The sequence below is a fragment of the Sinocyclocheilus rhinocerous genome, unplaced genomic scaffold (genome assembly GCF_001515625.1).
Source record: "Sinocyclocheilus rhinocerous isolate Xijiao unplaced genomic scaffold, SAMN03320098_v1.1 scaffold662, whole genome shotgun sequence".
NCBI lineage: Eukaryota > Metazoa > Chordata > Actinopteri > Cypriniformes > Cyprinidae > Sinocyclocheilus > Sinocyclocheilus rhinocerous.
The window spans coordinates 3,393,889-3,411,260 of NW_015639782.1; the positions used below are offsets into that span (position 1 = coordinate 3,393,889).

A 17,372-nucleotide genomic window follows, 5' to 3' on the forward strand; every position below is an offset into this window, starting at 1 on the left:
ATGAATGCTCAACTTTTTCGCATATTGTGTGTAAACACAATATGAGTTACGGCATTCTTTAAATATTGACTTTGTAGAGTTTCCGTCAAACGCCCTGATATTAATCGGATATAAAGTTGTTGCTAAATCTCAAATCTCAAAATGGATATAGAGCTGATGCGCTCCTTTTGGTTGCATAATGTTGTGTGTGTGTGTATTGCAAGTGTATTATTATTTCAGTTCCACCCAGAACAGATTACATGTTTTTATTCAAACCAAATTCCACCTGGATGGCTGTGTTTGATAAGCACACTATTCCTTTATTTGTAATGTGCACTCCAAAGAAATCACATCGCAGACTTCCACCCCCAGTCATTTAAAAAAAAAGTTGAATTATATATAAATATGAAAATGCATACATACAGTCTATTCAGAAAACATAAGCAGGTGGGTTTGATACCAATGTCACAATTCTCATCACTAATTCTCAAATCTAATCTTGGACTTCATTCATGTTAAATCGTATAATTAGTGTTTCTTTTAACAGGGAAAACAGTCAGATATGCAGAGAACATAAAGATTAAGCAGACGAGGTTTTGATTTTGTGCATGGCATAAGGGCTGGAGTTGATATGAGGCCAGATGTCTCCATTGGGCATCTCAGGTTTGTCTTCATCCTTCCTCTCCTCCATCACCACTGTCATTATCATCTCTGGGTTGAAGACGTCTGGTGTGCGGTAAGGGCGTGCGAGGTGGCGAAAAGAAGACCGCAAGGAGGCGTCATCTTCATCAAAATCATCTATTAGTCCTCCATGTGTCCTGTGGGAGGACTTGAGCTCATCTCCTAGCTCAGAGGCCAGGTCTTTCAGATCTCTAATCAGGGTGGACTTGAGACCGAACAAACACAGCAAGAAGAACAGACCGGCACAGATACCAGAAACAAAGTATAAAGCCACTGTCTCTGGAAGACCTTGGGCAAATGGAAAAGAGAGGCCAGGATGAACAATACAATCAACAATATAGATGACAACAAATCTATTAGTAAGATACTACCACATTTAGTATATGAAGGCCATTGCTGACTGCTGATGTTAGCAAACCATGAAGAAAAATATATATTCATATTCATTTGTTCTCTAAGGCTTTGGCATGTGTATATAGTTCATGTTAAGTGTTAAGTATTTACTGATTATTTACATGTAGCATATAACAAAACGTGTACATTTTAAAATTGAATAAATAGTTGATCATACAAAAGAAAGATGAATAATAGTAAGTAAAAATGGCATCAAATCATTTGAACATTCTGCGAACAGACCACACATCTAACATACCCTGGATTTGGGAAAAGATTTCCAGAGAGTTGGTGAAAATGTTTTGTGGTCTGGACACACCGGGGCCAGTATACCACCCTTCTGTGAAGGGGGAAGACGGGATTGGATCCAGCAGTCAGCAAGACCATCAACCATGATGACTAGCAGTTATGTTATATAGCTGAGTCACGGGCAGTTGTGGTCAAAAGTTTACATACAGTTTTAAAAATCTGCTAAATGTTAATCATTTTAAAATAATAACAAGGATAATAGAAATGCATTTTAATTTTTATTTAGTACTGCCCTGAATATCACATAACAGATGTTTACACCCCAATCAAAAGTTTTCAAATGCTTGATTTTTAATACACCCCCCCCATCTCTTAATGCATTGTGTTGCCTTCTTGAGCATCAGTGAATGTTTCGCCTTTTGCAATAATTGTTTATGAGTCCCTCAGTTGCCCTCAGTGTGAATAGATGGATCTCACAATCATACAGTCACTGCTGGAAAGGGTGCAGAAGATGCTGGAAAATTGAAAATGTGCAGTACCTGGAGGATTTTTCTGAAGAACAGTGGGCAGCTTAACTGCTCAGAACAAACAATGGACTCATAAACAATGATCAAAAATACAGTCATGGATCATCCAGATAACAACACACAGTATTAAGAATCAAGAGTATGCAAACTTCTTCATAAATGTAGCTATTATTTTGTCTTGCGGACTATATGTAAACATCTGTTGAGTGAAATAGCTTATTCGGGGCAATACTAAATAAAAACAAATAAATGAAAAAAAACATGAAATTTTTATGTTCCCTTTTATTTTGTCAAAACTATTAACATATTGCAGATTCTGCAAGGTGTATGTAAACTTTTGACCACAACTGTATAACTTTCCTGTAATTTTTTCATATGCAGTACTCACACATGTAATGAGTTGCAGTTATTACGTTGAAAATATCTTTTTTAATACAAGCTAGTTTATTAAAATGAAAATTAGCTTAGTAAATTAACTTAGTAATGAAGAGAGTTTGCACTATAAAATTCTTTGTCTTACCATGTGTATAGTCAGAGAGCAAGAAAGGATCTAGGTTTCCACGTCCAACATCTTCCAGTAGATACCGTGGTACTAAATAAACAACAACAAGGTAAATCTTTTTATGACTGCTTCAACATTAATGTAGAAAGTATTTGTAGTTCCCTTTCATGGGAACTTCGAACTGCGTCCTCTAGGGGTCGCTATGGGGAACGCCTCGTCGTGACCCGTGTCTGAAGCATACATTGAAAAACACCAACTCGTTGGCCGGCGACAGCCATGACGTCACTACCGGTGCGACTATAGTATAAATAAGCGCCGGGAGCACACATCATTCACTTCTTCGTCTGAAGCTTGCGTCCGCAGCATGGCGAGAAAACCTAGAGGACGCAGTGTCTCGTTCCCTACTCAGGGAACCATGGTTACATAAGTAACCTGAGACGTTCCCTTTCATGGGAACTTCGAACTGCGTCCTCTAGGGGTCGCTATGGGGAACGCCTCGTCGTGACCCGTGTCTGAAGCATACATTGAAAAACACCAACTCGTTGGCCGGCGACAGCCATGACGTCACTACCGGTGCGACTATAGTATAAATAAGCGCCGGGAGCACACATCATTCACTTCTTCGTCTGAAGCTTGCGTCCGCAGCATGGCGAGAAAACCTAGAGGACGCAGTGTCTCGTTCCCTACTCAGGGAACCATGGTTACATAAGTAACCTGAGACGTTCCCTTTCATGGGAACTTCGAACTGCGTCCTCTAGGGGTCGCTATGGGGAACGCCTCGTCGTGACCCGTGTCTGAAGCATACATTGAAAAACACCAACTCGTTGGCCGGCGACAGCCATGACGTCACTACCGGTGCGACTATAGTATAAATAAGCGCCGGGAGCACACATCATTCACTTCTTCGTCTGAAGCTTGCGTCCGCAGCATGGCGAGAAAACCTAGAGGACGCAGTGTCTCGTTCCCTACTCAGGGAACCATGGTTACATAAGTAACCTGAGACGTTCCCTTTCATGGGAACTTCGAACTGCGTCCTCTAGGGGTCGCTATGGGGAACGCCTCGTCGTGACCCGTGTCTGAAGCATACATTGAAAAACACCAACTCGTTGGCCGGCGACAGCCATGACGTCACTACCGGTGCGACTATAGTATAAATAAGCGCCGGGAGCACACATCATTCACTTCTTCGTCTGAAGCTTGCGTCCGCAGCATGGCGAGAAAACCTAGAGGACGCAGTGTCTCGTTCCCTACTCAGGGAACCATGGTTACATAAGTAACCTGAGACGTTCCCTTTCATGGGAACTTCGAACTGCGTCCTCTAGGGGTCGCTATGGGGAACGCCTCGTCGTGACCCGTGTCTGAAGCATACATTGAAAAACACCAACTCGTTGGCCGGCGACAGCCATGACGTCACTACCGGTGCGACTATAGTATAAATAAGCGCCGGGAGCACACATCATTCACTTCTTCGTCTGAAGCTTGCGTCCGCAGCATGGCGAGAAAACCTAGAGGACGCAGTGTCTCGTTCCCTACTCAGGGAACCATGGTTACATAAGTAACCTGAGACGTTCCCTTTCATGGGAACTTCGAACTGCGTCCTCTAGGGGTCGCTATGGGGAACGCCTCGTCGTGACCCGTGTCTGAAGCATACATTGAAAAACACCAACTCGTTGGCCGGCGACAGCCATGACGTCACTACCGGTGCGACTATAGTATAAATAAGCGCCGGGAGCACACATCATTCACTTCTTCGTCTGAAGCTTGCGTCCGCAGCATGGCGAGAAAACCTAGAGGACGCAGTGTCTCGTTCCCTACTCAGGGAACCATGGTTACATAAGTAACCTGAGACGTTCCCTTTCATGGGAACTTCGAACTGCGTCCTCTAGGGGTCGCTATGGGGAACGCCTCGTCGTGACCCGTGTCTGAAGCATACATTGAAAAACACCAACTCGTTGGCCGGCGACAGCCATGACGTCACTACCGGTGCGACTATAGTATAAATAAGCGCCGGGAGCACACATCATTCACTTCTTCGTCTGAAGCTTGCGTCCGCAGCATGGCGAGAAAACCTAGAGGACGCAGTGTCTCGTTCCCTACTCAGGGAACCATGGTTACATAAGTAACCTGAGACGTTCCCTTTCATGGGAACTTCGAACTGCGTCCTCTAGGGGTCGCTATGGGGAACGCCTCGTCGTGACCCGTGTCTGAAGCATACATTGAAAAACACCAACTCGTTGGCCGGCGACAGCCATGACGTCACTACCGGTGCGACTATAGTATAAATAAGCGCCGGGAGCACACATCATTCACTTCTTCGTCTGAAGCTTGCGTCCGCAGCATGGCGAGAAAACCTAGAGGACGCAGTGTCTCGTTCCCTACTCAGGGAACCATGGTTACATAAGTAACCTGAGACGTTCCCTTTCATGGGAACTTCGAACTGCGTCCTCTAGGGGTCGCTATGGGGAACGCCTCGTCGTGACCCGTGTCTGAAGCATACATTGAAAAACACCAACTCGTTGGCCGGCGACAGCCATGACGTCACTACCGGTGCGACTATAGTATAAATAAGCGCCGGGAGCACACATCATTCACTTCTTCGTCTGAAGCTTGCGTCCGCAGCATGGCGAGAAAACCTAGAGGACGCAGTGTCTCGTTCCCTACTCAGGGAACCATGGTTACATAAGTAACCTGAGACGTTCCCTTTCATGGGAACTTCGAACTGCGTCCTCTAGGGGTCGCTATGGGGAACGCCTCGTCGTGACCCGTGTCTGAAGCATACATTGAAAAACACCAACTCGTTGGCCGGCGACAGCCATGACGTCACTACCGGTGCGACTATAGTATAAATAAGCGCCGGGAGCACACATCATTCACTTCTTCGTCTGAAGCTTGCGTCCGCAGCATGGCGAGAAAACCTAGAGGACGCAGTGTCTCGTTCCCTACTCAGGGAACCATGGTTACATAAGTAACCTGAGACGTTCCCTTTCATGGGAACTTCGAACTGCGTCCTCTAGGGGTCGCTATGGGGAACGCCTCGTCGTGACCCGTGTCTGAAGCATACATTGAAAAACACCAACTCGTTGGCCGGCGACAGCCATGACGTCACTACCGGTGCGACTATAGTATAAATAAGCGCCGGGAGCACACATCATTCACTTCTTCGTCTGAAGCTTGCGTCCGCAGCATGGCGAGAAAACCTAGAGGACGCAGTGTCTCGTTCCCTACTCAGGGAACCATGGTTACATAAGTAACCTGAGACGTTCCCTTTCATGGGAACTTCGAACTGCGTCCTCTAGGGGTCGCTATGGGGAACGCCTCGTCGTGACCCGTGTCTGAAGCATACATTGAAAAACACCAACTCGTTGGCCGGCGACAGCCATGACGTCACTACCGGTGCGACTATAGTATAAATAAGCGCCGGGAGCACACATCATTCACTTCTTCGTCTGAAGCTTGCGTCCGCAGCATGGCGAGAAAACCTAGAGGACGCAGTGTCTCGTTCCCTACTCAGGGAACCATGGTTACATAAGTAACCTGAGACGTTCCCTTTCATGGGAACTTCGAACTGCGTCCTCTAGGGGTCGCTATGGGGAACGCCTCGTCGTGACCCGTGTCTGAAGCATACATTGAAAAACACCAACTCGTTGGCCGGCGACAGCCATGACGTCACTACCGGTGCGACTATAGTATAAATAAGCGCCGGGAGCACACATCATTCACTTCTTCGTCTGAAGCTTGCGTCCGCAGCATGGCGAGAAAACCTAGAGGACGCAGTGTCTCGTTCCCTACTCAGGGAACCATGGTTACATAAGTAACCTGAGACGTTCCCTTTCATGGGAACTTCGAACTGCGTCCTCTAGGGGTCGCTATGGGGAACGCCTCGTCGTGACCCGTGTCTGAAGCATACATTGAAAAACACCAACTCGTTGGCCGGCGACAGCCATGACGTCACTACCGGTGCGACTATAGTATAAATAAGCGCCGGGAGCACACATCATTCACTTCTTCGTCTGAAGCTTGCGTCCGCAGCATGGCGAGAAAACCTAGAGGACGCAGTGTCTCGTTCCCTACTCAGGGAACCATGGTTACATAAGTAACCTGAGACGTTCCCTTTCATGGGAACTTCGAACTGCGTCCTCTAGGGGTCGCTATGGGGAACGCCTCGTCGTGACCCGTGTCTGAAGCATACATTGAAAAACACCAACTCGTTGGCCGGCGACAGCCATGACGTCACTACCGGTGCGACTATAGTATAAATAAGCGCCGGGAGCACACATCATTCACTTCTTCGTCTGAAGCTTGCGTCCGCAGCATGGCGAGAAAACCTAGAGGACGCAGTGTCTCGTTCCCTACTCAGGGAACCATGGTTACATAAGTAACCTGAGACGTTTTCCTTAACCTATTGAAACATACCACAAGTGAAGGAGACTCGCAAGTGCTTCTTGGTCCCAGGGAAACAGGGGTCTCCAAATCCCTGAGCATCAGCCAGCACAGAGCAGTTTGTCCTGCCATGACACTTCCTTGACACTCTCCTCAAGGCTGACAGAGACAAGCACTCTAACAGGAAACAAGCATTTAAACATAATCTCATTAAATGAATGACTGTTTTTAAACATGTCTGATGATCTCTGTTCTACTTTGTACAATGAAAACAAAAAAGGATTTGAACACATAATTTGGTGCCTCTGCTGTTGTAGCAAACCCTTCCCACTAGATGGGAGAAGTGTGTTATTTCAGTCTCAGACCTATGTATGGTTTTGTTTTAGCCTCTTGAGGGCACTCAAGGCTGTCATGCTCCAGGTGGCCAAACGTGGCTGAATAGATGGCCAAAACCGTGTCATTCTTACAGGCCAGCTTCAGCCGCTCATTCTCATAAACCGTTCTCGAGCGATGATGCTCTGTGGAGATGGAAAACTCATTAGGTGTGTGAAAAACGCAAGATATTTTGAAAATATAGTCCGATTCAAGTGTTTACATGCTTATTTTGTGCCTACTGATCAGACCATTTCAGGTCTACACCATTACTTTCAATCAGATCGAAATTCATTTGGATCAAGCTCCAACGGATTGACTGAGGCCTTTTCAATCCTACTGCGCCATCAATTTGATTATTTGGGTGCATGTAATGTAGATATAGATGTCCTGTTCGGTTACAAAATATCGCTGAAGCACAAATAAAGGTGTCTCACCAGGCTTGCACTTGTAGGAGACAATGATGTATTTGCTGGTTTCAGGGCAGGGATCTTGACCAAACACAGGACTCACCACAGGAATCTGACACTCCCGTCGGTCCTGGCACTCAGACATCACTTTCTAGACATAAAAAACACACATTCTGACTGAAATTCATTAATTATTATGAGTTCTAGAGATTTTTTATCTCTAGAATTAAAGAATGATTAAATGCAGATCAAAGACACCTGAATGGCTGTCGTTGATATACAGTCTGTGTTTTCCCATGTCATGTTTGGGTTTGTGTGTGGGCATAGATATGGAACTGGAATACGGCGTCCATAAAATGCTGAGAGAACAGCCACAGATGTTCTGGGGGGGCATCTGATGGACAGCGTCTCTCCATCACACGCATGGGCAGTGTGGTTCTTAAGGATTCTGTGGAGGTAATCTAAAAGGAGAGTATCATCTGAGCATCACTGTTGCAGAGATAAAGGCCTATGTCACGGCTCAGCATACAAACAAGGCATTGTGAATGCTTTTAGAAAACAGCATTGTAGACCACAACTAATGTACAGCCTGTTGTAGTGCAAATCCAGCAGAATGACAATGGGCAAGCCAACTCCCTCCCTCACTAATCTAATCTTGTCAGGTGTGGCTGACATTAAAACTTTGTGATGCAGAAAGCTCTTCTCAGTTTCTACCACAACTGCTGTTTTAATCTTACAAATACAGTAATACAATAATTGAGATTTACAACTGGGTTGGAACCTAGGAGGAGAACATTGCAAAAATAAAAAGAATAAAAGAAAAGAACAGAGAAAAAAAAAGAAAAGAAAATGAAAACATAAATGAAAATTCTTAATTGTTTTGCATTTTGGTGGGCCTATGTAATGTTTTATTTAAAAAAATTAAGAATAGATTTCAGTGATTTTGAAGGAGAAAATGGCAAATAACAAAATTAATGCAAAATAATAATAATGCAAATTTGTTATTACAAATTATTAATAAGAAATTTCAGTGATTTGGGAGGGGAAAAGATGGCGCCGACGCTGATGGCTGCCTCCGTGGCGTGCTCCGCAGTTGTTTTTATGTTTTTGTTAGTTTGTCCTGTCTATTTACTTGTTCTATTTTTTATTATCTGTGTTTTTTGTTCTGTCACTGTCATTCTGTTACACTGTGGAAGCTTCTGTCACGAAAACAAATTCCTCGTATGTGTAAACATACCTGGCAATAAAGCTCATTCTGATTCTGATTCTGATTCTGAAAATGGTAAATAAAATTAAATAAATAAATAATAATAATAAAACAAAAATATTGGTAAGCCTATGCATTTATTTGTATTATTAATACATTATGCATCATTTTATTAATACTTTTTTGGGGGGATTAGACTAAAAAGATCTATAGTCAATCACAAAATAATTTTATCAATAGTTTAAAAAAAATAATTGTTTAAATCTAAATTAAGCTGCTATTGATACGTTTCCTTTAAAAATGGTATTAGGAATTCTTCATCTTTCACATCCAAAAAACTTTGTCAGAAAATTGCACTGAAAGAGAGGCAGGGGTCAAAGACAGCCATGTAGTCAGAGGAAATGACCCCAACAGGATTTGAAAGAGGTCTTCCTTTTCACTGTATACGGCAGACTTGGGATTTAAATCTTGGAGAACATACTGCAGAGCATTTCCTTCCCTAGAAGCAGTTTTCTCTTTCTTATCCTCCACTTTTCCACGCAGCTCAGGTTTCTAGACTGTTATGTTTTAAACAAGCATGGCTCCGTTCCTTCACCGGACCATATCCATGATTATTCAAAGAGACGTAACTGGATCAATGGCAATTGTAATGGTTGGCCTGTACCTCTCTCTCTCTCTCGGGTTAGGCCATTCTGCATCTGTAGAGCCCTCTGTTATGCAGTGCCAGGCACAGACACACTCACAAATAAACACAATGAGCTATTCTTGGCTTATTATTACTTGAAGCCACTACAGAACAGAAGAATTAAGAAGCTAACATTTGTCAGGGACACTTAAATGCTGACTTTTATGGTACTATAACACATAAACACAGGATGGGACAGTTCTGTGACTCTAACACCCGTCTCTTTTAAGCTGATACACTACAGATTGTTGGCAAGGATTGTTTGAAAGACAAAATACAGAATGTTTTCTTTCCTTTGGGAGGTTTGCTCCAAGACAGCATGCTGGATTTCCTCTATCACAGCCACAAAATCAGAGAAAAACACTCACCAGAGAAATCTGGAGCTGACGAGGTTTGCCGTGTGTTGACAGCTAGGGCGATGGAGAGGAAATACCAGGACCAACAAGAGCTCCATGGAGACATAGTGCACAACGCACATTACGAAGCACCGTGATTTTTAACTAGGAGAAGTTGTTTGGCTGTTTACAGCCCTCTGACTTCTGACCAGGAGAAAGGGGTCAATGGTGGCATTGTGTTGAGCGGAGAACAAGAGCTCTTTCAACAGCATTGACACTGACATACATTTGTGTCACTGCACTAATTAGACGGTTTTCATGCTTGTTTTCCATTTATTTATCAAAAGGGTTTTTTGAGGTGACAAAGTTCACACATCTGTTTTTAGTAAGCAGCCACCCTGATGATAATAAATTTAGTTTCCAGTCAAAAGTACAGCACAGATCAGTATTCAGTAATGATCAGTCTGAATCAGAATTCTAGTCTTAATTATAAGTAAAAATATCTGTTATAAGTTAAATTAACCTGAAAAGAACAATAGTGTAAGATATTAAGACTTGTTTTCATATATAGCTTTCATATAAATTGATTTCAAACGTTTTACTATATGTGACGTGACATGTGGCCAAGTATGGTGACCCATACTCAGAATTAGTGCTCTGCATTTATCCCATCCAAAGTGCACACACACACAGCAGTGAACACACACCCGGAGCAGTGGGCAGCCATTTTTGCTGCGACGCCCAGGGAGCAGTTGGGGGTTCGGTGCCTTGCTCAAGTGCACCTCAGTCGTGGTATTGAAGGTGGGAGAGAGTGCTGTACATTCACTCCCCCCACCTACAATCCCTGCCGGTACGAGACTCGAACCCGCAGCCTTTTGGGTTACGAGTCCGACTCTCTAACCATTAGGCCACGACTTTATATCTTAAAATGTATTTATTTCTAATATAATACGTTTATATTATACATAGTACAAATACTTTTTGAAATATAATTTAATTGAATATAAATGTTTGACTTTTCATTTTCTTGTTTTAAGCATTTATCACATAAAATTATATACTTAAAACAAAACACATTTGCTGGTGGGGTAAGAAAAATAAACCTATACCGTATAACATAACAGTTTTTTTTTTTAAAGAAATTAATATTTTTCAGCAAGGATGCATTCAGTTGAAAGTGACCCAAACTTTTGAAGATCAATGTACATAAAATAGGTATTCTCTGAAAATATCATTATTTTACACACTTTTGTTTTTTGAGTGGGTCTTGTTTTAAGGAGATTTATTTATTTTTCATTTTTGTTTGCATTTTTATCATGCTATTCTCTCCATTTTCAGATTTCTCTCCAAGAAAAAAACTCAAAACAAGAAATGATCTTTGCTGAGCTTGACTATTTTGTTTCCTTTGCAGTGGGCCCTCATGATCAACATTTGGGGTCCTGTTTCAGGAGATAAAGCAAGGATTTTCCAAGCTGTGTGTTCGCAGCTGCTGGGTGTCCTGTAGATAGCCTATCATCGCAGGGTATAAGTGCTTCCTCTCTCAGCCTGGAGAAGAGAGGTCAGTGGTTAGTGAGTGCATCACATTTCTGTATTCCAGAAACACTAGAAAAAAACAACTCTGTTGCCATAGCAACTAAATACATCTAGATGAAAATATGAGTCTTGTGTCAGTCTGCTTTCTCTATAAGGACGGTACGTTATCTAAACATGTGCTGCCTATTAAGCAGAAGACAGAAAACATGTAAGACTATCTATAAAGTGCATCTTAGCTTTCTCAGCAATCAATCAATACAAACACCCTCCCCAATCAAAAAGAAAAAAGAAATTTCCACCCCCACATATGAGATTGGTCTAGTGCCTGATAGGAATGTTTGTGAATTAAATGCTGTACAATAAGGTGCTGACCTTTGACATGTTTGCTTAGTGATTGCAACGATGACTTCAGATTAGAGGCTTAGTCTTGCATCCTTACAGCTCATCATCTCCATGGTGATTTCTTGTTTGCTGGTATATTCTTTGCGGTGGAGCAATATAACGGGAATGAGAAGCTAGCATGGACTAAACAGCTATCAGCTCAGATCTGTTACTCACAGTATCCTGTTGGCTCCAGGAGGAGGGAGTACATGGGTAAACTGGCACGGCTCATTTCCTGTGCTGGCCGAAGTGAAACTCACTTAATTTCCAGGATTTGTTAAGAGTTTCCATGTCAGGCTCTTGTTTTGTATACAGTATAGTATGATCAATGGCCTCTTTATACTTAAAGGGACAGTTCTTTTTCATATAGTAGTGAGGTGTCTGCTTTTATGGTAATACTGTTTCAAACTATTGTGATTTCCCCAAAATGATGCAATAAATACCCTTAAAACAGCATCTGTGTGCTGAATGAGGAAATGAAACTCTTGCCCATTAGTGTTTTTTTAAGAGGATGAAATATGGAACCGTTTTTTTTTTTTTTAAGAATGACATTGTCACTATAAATTCTGTTTTATATAGCATTGTTGTACAGGATGAATTTTATTGTCTAAGTTGGTGTAAGAGATTAACTTTATGGTGTAAGTTATTCTAAGAGTGTTTCCATGTTAATATGCGCAGTTATGAAGGGAAGCCATGAGATGACAGAATTGTTTCCCTGACTCAAACCGCATCTGTGACTCAAGAGGACTGCACAGGGAATGAGGGGAAGTACCTATTTGTTTAAAAAGAACCAATCCCTTGAGAATGATCACATACCCAAACCCTCATTTGTCCATTAACACACAACTGTGTGTGTATCTTAACAATAAACATCTGATGTTTTATATCAACTATACACATACTATAGACTAATCCTACCACATACCCTACCCTACTACTACCAGAAAAGTGCATTTATATGTGTATGTGTGTATATATATATATATATACAAATGCACTTTTCTGTGATAGCACTGTGACATTTCTCCTGAGTGTAAATGCATGCTGGAAAAAATGAAAAGCTATTTTTGAGCTCTCTGTCACATTCTGGCAGCAGAGTTATATAGTTGGGGTTACGCCCATCCTCTCTAGCCTCCCTCCCTCCTGACTTTTAAAGTCTGTTGCCTGAGGGAGACAGCAGAAAGCAAGAGTCTGAATAACTTTCACACATTACAGCTGCTTGCGAATCTTTTGGGGATCTTCAACTCTCTGGTTAATTTGTGGAATACTTTTCACAGAGGTCTGGACTGACTAAAATCTTTTTCCTGCTGAAAAAAAAAAATGGCACTCAGACAAGACTCCGATAAAGAACCACGAATCGAGCTCTTCATAAAAGTAAGTTGTTTAACTTTTAAGTTTTAGTTGGTCGGATACTCTTATTCCAAATTAAAATAATATTCAAAGTCAAATTATATTAAATATACATTTAAAAATAATATCTATAATATATTTAAATTATATTTTAAAAATAAATGTAATTTATTATTAATAATAATAACTTTAAAATCAACCATTGAAATAATCTACTAATCTGAATATTGAAGTGGGGACGTGTCATGGTGTCAACAGAGCACATGTAAACTGTGATTAGGTCCATTATTATGTAATCCTTATGGTTGGAATAGTCATGTTAAACTCACTGAATTATACTAACTTTTGATTGAATTGTTGTGGTTAATAAAATAGTTTATGTACAGCTCGCCTCTTACTGTCAACCTATTATATCAGTGTAATTTATTTCTGACTGACGGGGGAAAAAAGTACTTCACACTCTTATGGACTAAAAAACACGGCTTGTGACTTCTTGAGCCAGTTGGCAAAAGTGGATTAATGGTGGATTTACACTCTATCAGTGCTTTCCGTTAGGGAAGGTCTTCATTTGGGCACCATGAATCAAAGGTTGAGATGAGCATCACAGTCAACTTAGTTAACACGTACTACTGAAAATTGGATAGTATGTTTGATATATAACTGTTCACTCTTACGCTGCTCTTTATCAGAACAGACACACAGACAGGACTGAGGTCATCTTATCAACACACACACACACACACACACACACACAGAGAGAAAGACTGACAGCTCTTGGCTCCCTGTCGTCACACCCATAAACATTCTTACATTTCCTATTCTGTAGATCCCATTAACATGCTTTACCAGTTTAGCTACAGTTCATGAACTAAATGAGTAGGATATGGATGAGTGGTGACCTTTAGATCCCAAAGACCATCAAAGCTTTGAAGATGGTCACCAAGTTATTTATAATTATAATGTTCTAATTTGAAAAGATGTGCATCATGGGTGATAGAAGCATTGTTCAGATCTGTTATCTCCCTCTTCTAGACAATTCCTGCTTTTCCTCTATTTGGATCAAGCTCTTGAATTGTCCACCCACACCCACAAAATACATGTGCTATTTCTGTCCTATTCTTTTTGTAGAGAGGGTCACATTTAGTCAATAATAACACTGCTGGGGGTCTCAGAGACCCCAATGGTGTTTAAATATCTACTGACTATGTTCATGTACACTTAAGAAAATGGCTTTTTCAAAAGAGCAGCAGTCTGAAACATCATGTAAACACAAATGCTGTTTTCTTATGCTACATTCTAAAAAAAAGGGCCCAAAAATATGACCCAATGTACTGTGTTAATATGAAGGAATTTTCTGTATTGATTTTTCACAGGTGTTTTATGAGTATTTTAAATTATGAATTGCATTGTGTTGTGTTTTAGGGTTAAAGGAAATGTCCGTAAACGTAATGTCCGGATATAATATCCTGGCAGAAAACCAGTGCCTGCCAGTACCTTTTCTGTTTTTCTACAGATTTGTTTTTTTCTCAGTATAACACACCTTTCTCAGTTTAATACCTGGATTTCTGTCATGTAAATGCATGCAAGGCATTCTAACATGTTTTTGAAGAGTACACATAAGCGTGGATAAAACCTACAACTAAAGAAATGGAAAGTTGTGGAGAAAGCAAAACACTTATATACAGTACTGTTTAAAAGTTTGGGGTTAGTCAAAAAAATAATACTTTTATTCAGACAGGATGTATTAAACTGATTAAAAGTGACTGTAAAAACATTTATAATGTTAAATGCTGTTATTTTCATCAAAGAACCCTGAAAAAAGATCACAGCTTCTACAAAAATACGAAGCAACGCAACTGTTTTCAGCATTGATAAAAATAATAAAAGTTTCTTTAGCACCAAATCAACATATTAAAATGATTTCTGAAGGATTATGTGACAGTGAAGACTAGAGTAATAGTGATATTAGTAACTGTAATGATATTTCACATTATTACTGTTTTTCCATTACATAAATGCAGCCTTGATGAGTATAAGATCATTCTTTCCAAAACATTAAAAAAAGTACCAACCGCAAACTTATATTAGTATACCGAGTGTATACTAGAGAGTAATAGCGTATATAAAGACAAATGCCATTTTGCGTCTTAAGCAGCTTTCTAGCAATAGGTGGCTGTGCATGCAAACATAGTAATACTTTGATGTACTTCTTTTTTATCTTCCTCTATTGGGATTTGATTGAAGGGATAATTCACCAAAAAAATGAACATTCTGTCATCATGCTCACCCTCATGTCTTTCCAGAATCTGAAGAACACTGAAACAACACTGAACCCCATTGACTTTAAGTTTATTGACACTGATGCATTATTCTTGTACACTAACATCTTTTTTTATGTTCCACAGAAGAAAGAAAGTCAAATGTGCCATTAATTATTTTATACATACAGGGTCTCTGGGACCTCAAACATAAAAAAACAGTACGGTAAATCTAAACAGAACATGAGGGTTAAGGAAATCTACAGTGTGTGCTTCTATATGTGACCTTAAATGCTGTTATTTTCATCAAAGAATCCTGAAAAAAGATCACAGCTTCTACAAAAATACGAAGCAGCGCAACTGTTTTCAGCATTGATAAAAATAATAAAAGTTTCTTTAGCACCAAATCAACATATTCAAATGATTTCTGAAGGATTATGTGACAGTGAAGACTAGAGTAATAGTGATATTAGTAACTGTAATGATATTTCACATTATTACTGTTTTTCCATTACATAAATGCAGCCTTGATGAGTATAAGATCATTCTTTCCAAAACATTAAAAAAAGTACCAACCGCAAACTTATATTAGTATACCGAGTGTATACTAGAGAGTAATAGCGTATATAAAGACAAATGCCATTTTGCGTCTTAAGCAGCTTTCTAGCAATAGGTGGCTGTGCATGCAAACATAGTAATACTTTGATGTACTTCTTTTTTATCTTCCTCTATTGGGATTTGATTGAAGGGATAATTCACCAAAAAAATGAACATTCTGTCATCATGCTCACCCTCATGTCTTTCCAGAATCTGAAGAACACTGAAACAACACTGAACCCCATTGACTTTAAGTTTATTGACACTGATGCATTATTCTTGTACACTAACATCTTTTTTTATGTTCCACAGAAGAAAGAAAGTCAAATGTGCCATTAATTATTTTATACATACAGGGTCTCTGGGACCTCAAACATAAAAAAACAGTACGGTAAATCTAAACAGAACATGAGGGTTAAGGAAATCTACAGTGTGTGCTTCTATATGTGACCTATATGTGACCTTCTGTATGTGACCTAGTGTCTAGTCTGTGCGTATGTGATACTGACCATGGATTTCTCTTTTTTTCGTCTCAAGGCGGGTCATGATGGAGAGAATGTGGGGAACTGTCCCTTCTGCCAGAGACTCTTCATGGTTCTTTGGCTGAAAGGAGTGAAGTTCACAGTAACCACTGTTGACATGAGGAAGTGAGTGTCAAATTGAGCTTTCATATCTCGGAAACATGACGATAAGGCTATCTAATTGAATGGAATTCAGTAGACAAATAGCGAAATCTGAGGAACTGTGGGCCAGCACCGGACTGAATTTGATAACACTGGGGGGGCGCTCAAAGTACTACAAACATGATCAAGGCAGTGTGAACTTTCCCATTGCACTGTTCTCATCTAAATCTTCTTAACCAAATGCAGCTTTCACCCATTTACCAACCGGACACTCCCATATCCGTGTGCTTTGAGAGATTAAACTGAGTTTAATATTGTTTTAAAGAAGCATTAATCACTTTAGGTCTCATTCAAAGACTCTCCTTGTACAATACCTGACTTCATATTGACCATGTCCACACCCTGTGGTTTACACTCCTTCTCCTTTGCTCCACCCTGTGTTGTTTAGGAAGCCAGAAGAGCTAAAAGACTTAGCTCCAGGTACCAACCCTCCTTTCCTCCTGTACAATGGCACGCTGAAGACCGACTTCATTAAGATCGAAGAGTTCCTGGAGACCACCCTCGCCCCTCCCCGGTATTGTGCATGTCTGTTAGCTCATGTAATGCCATATCAAACATATTGGCTTCACTTTGACAAAAAAAACGTTTCATAAACATATTATTCTAGTGTTATTCTGTCATAAATCACACGGCTGCACTTATTTAAGAAATATCTGATGCATTGACATAGTATTAATAAATCATCCATATCAAAGACTTTCCACCCAGTACTTCAGGATAGTTCTTGCTGACTTATCATTTTATTTTAATGGTTTCAAAGATATTAGAATATCAGCAATGGCCAAAATCATGTACTGTTTTTTTTTTTTTTTTTAAGAAATGAATAAATTTATTCAAAAAAAATGACTTA

At 40.6% G+C, this 17,372-nt stretch overlaps 2 protein-coding genes across 3 annotated transcripts in view; one reads left to right on the forward strand and one right to left on the reverse strand.

Moving 5' to 3' along the window:
* Positions 1-159: 159 nt before the first annotated feature.
* On the reverse strand, positions 160-9,966 carry LOC107752019 (protein eva-1 homolog C-like). 2 transcript variants are annotated; one of them, XM_016567865.1, is made up of 8 exons: positions 9,754-9,966; positions 7,752-7,954; positions 7,521-7,644; positions 7,077-7,229; positions 6,745-6,888; positions 2,350-2,421; positions 1,313-1,393; positions 160-948 (listed from the first exon to the last, which is right to left on the reverse strand). In XM_016567865.1, the coding sequence occupies exons 1-8, from the start codon at positions 9,845-9,847 to the stop codon at positions 560-562; spliced, it is 1,260 nt and encodes a 419-aa protein (XP_016423351.1). In that variant the 5' UTR covers positions 9,848-9,966; the 3' UTR covers positions 160-559. The 2 variants fall into 2 exon arrangements, with proteins under 2 accessions (XP_016423351.1, XP_016423352.1); XM_016567866.1 differs by lacking the exon at positions 1,313-1,393 and having other exon boundaries at positions 161-948.
* Positions 9,967-12,805: 2,839 nt separating this feature from the next.
* LOC107752062 (chloride intracellular channel protein 2-like) overlaps positions 12,806-17,372 on the forward strand; it is a 6,424-nt gene continuing 1,857 nt past the window's right edge. The window contains exons 1-3 of the mRNA XM_016567913.1: positions 12,806-13,008; positions 16,377-16,486; positions 16,911-17,106. Of these exons, the coding sequence (XP_016423399.1) occupies positions 12,955-13,008; positions 16,377-16,486; positions 16,911-17,106 (360 nt within the window). The 5' untranslated portion in view covers positions 12,806-12,954. The remainder of the gene's footprint in view (positions 13,009-16,376; positions 16,487-16,910; positions 17,107-17,372) is intronic.

Bases quoted from the DNA above. Each gene is read 5' to 3' on its own strand.
- LOC107752019 (XM_016567865.1), bottom strand. From the start codon at position 9,847: ATGTCTCCATGGAGCTCTTGTTGGTCCTGGTATTTCCTCTCCATCGCC. The intron at 6,889-7,076 runs GTCTGAGACTGA...GTTTCCTGTTAG, and splicing joins TAAAACAAAACCATACATAG to AGTGCTTGTCTCTGTCAGCC. The intron at 949-1,312 runs GTATGTTAGATG...CATTTGCCCAAG, and splicing joins AATCTTTTCCCAAATCCAGG to GTCTTCCAGAGACAGTGGCT.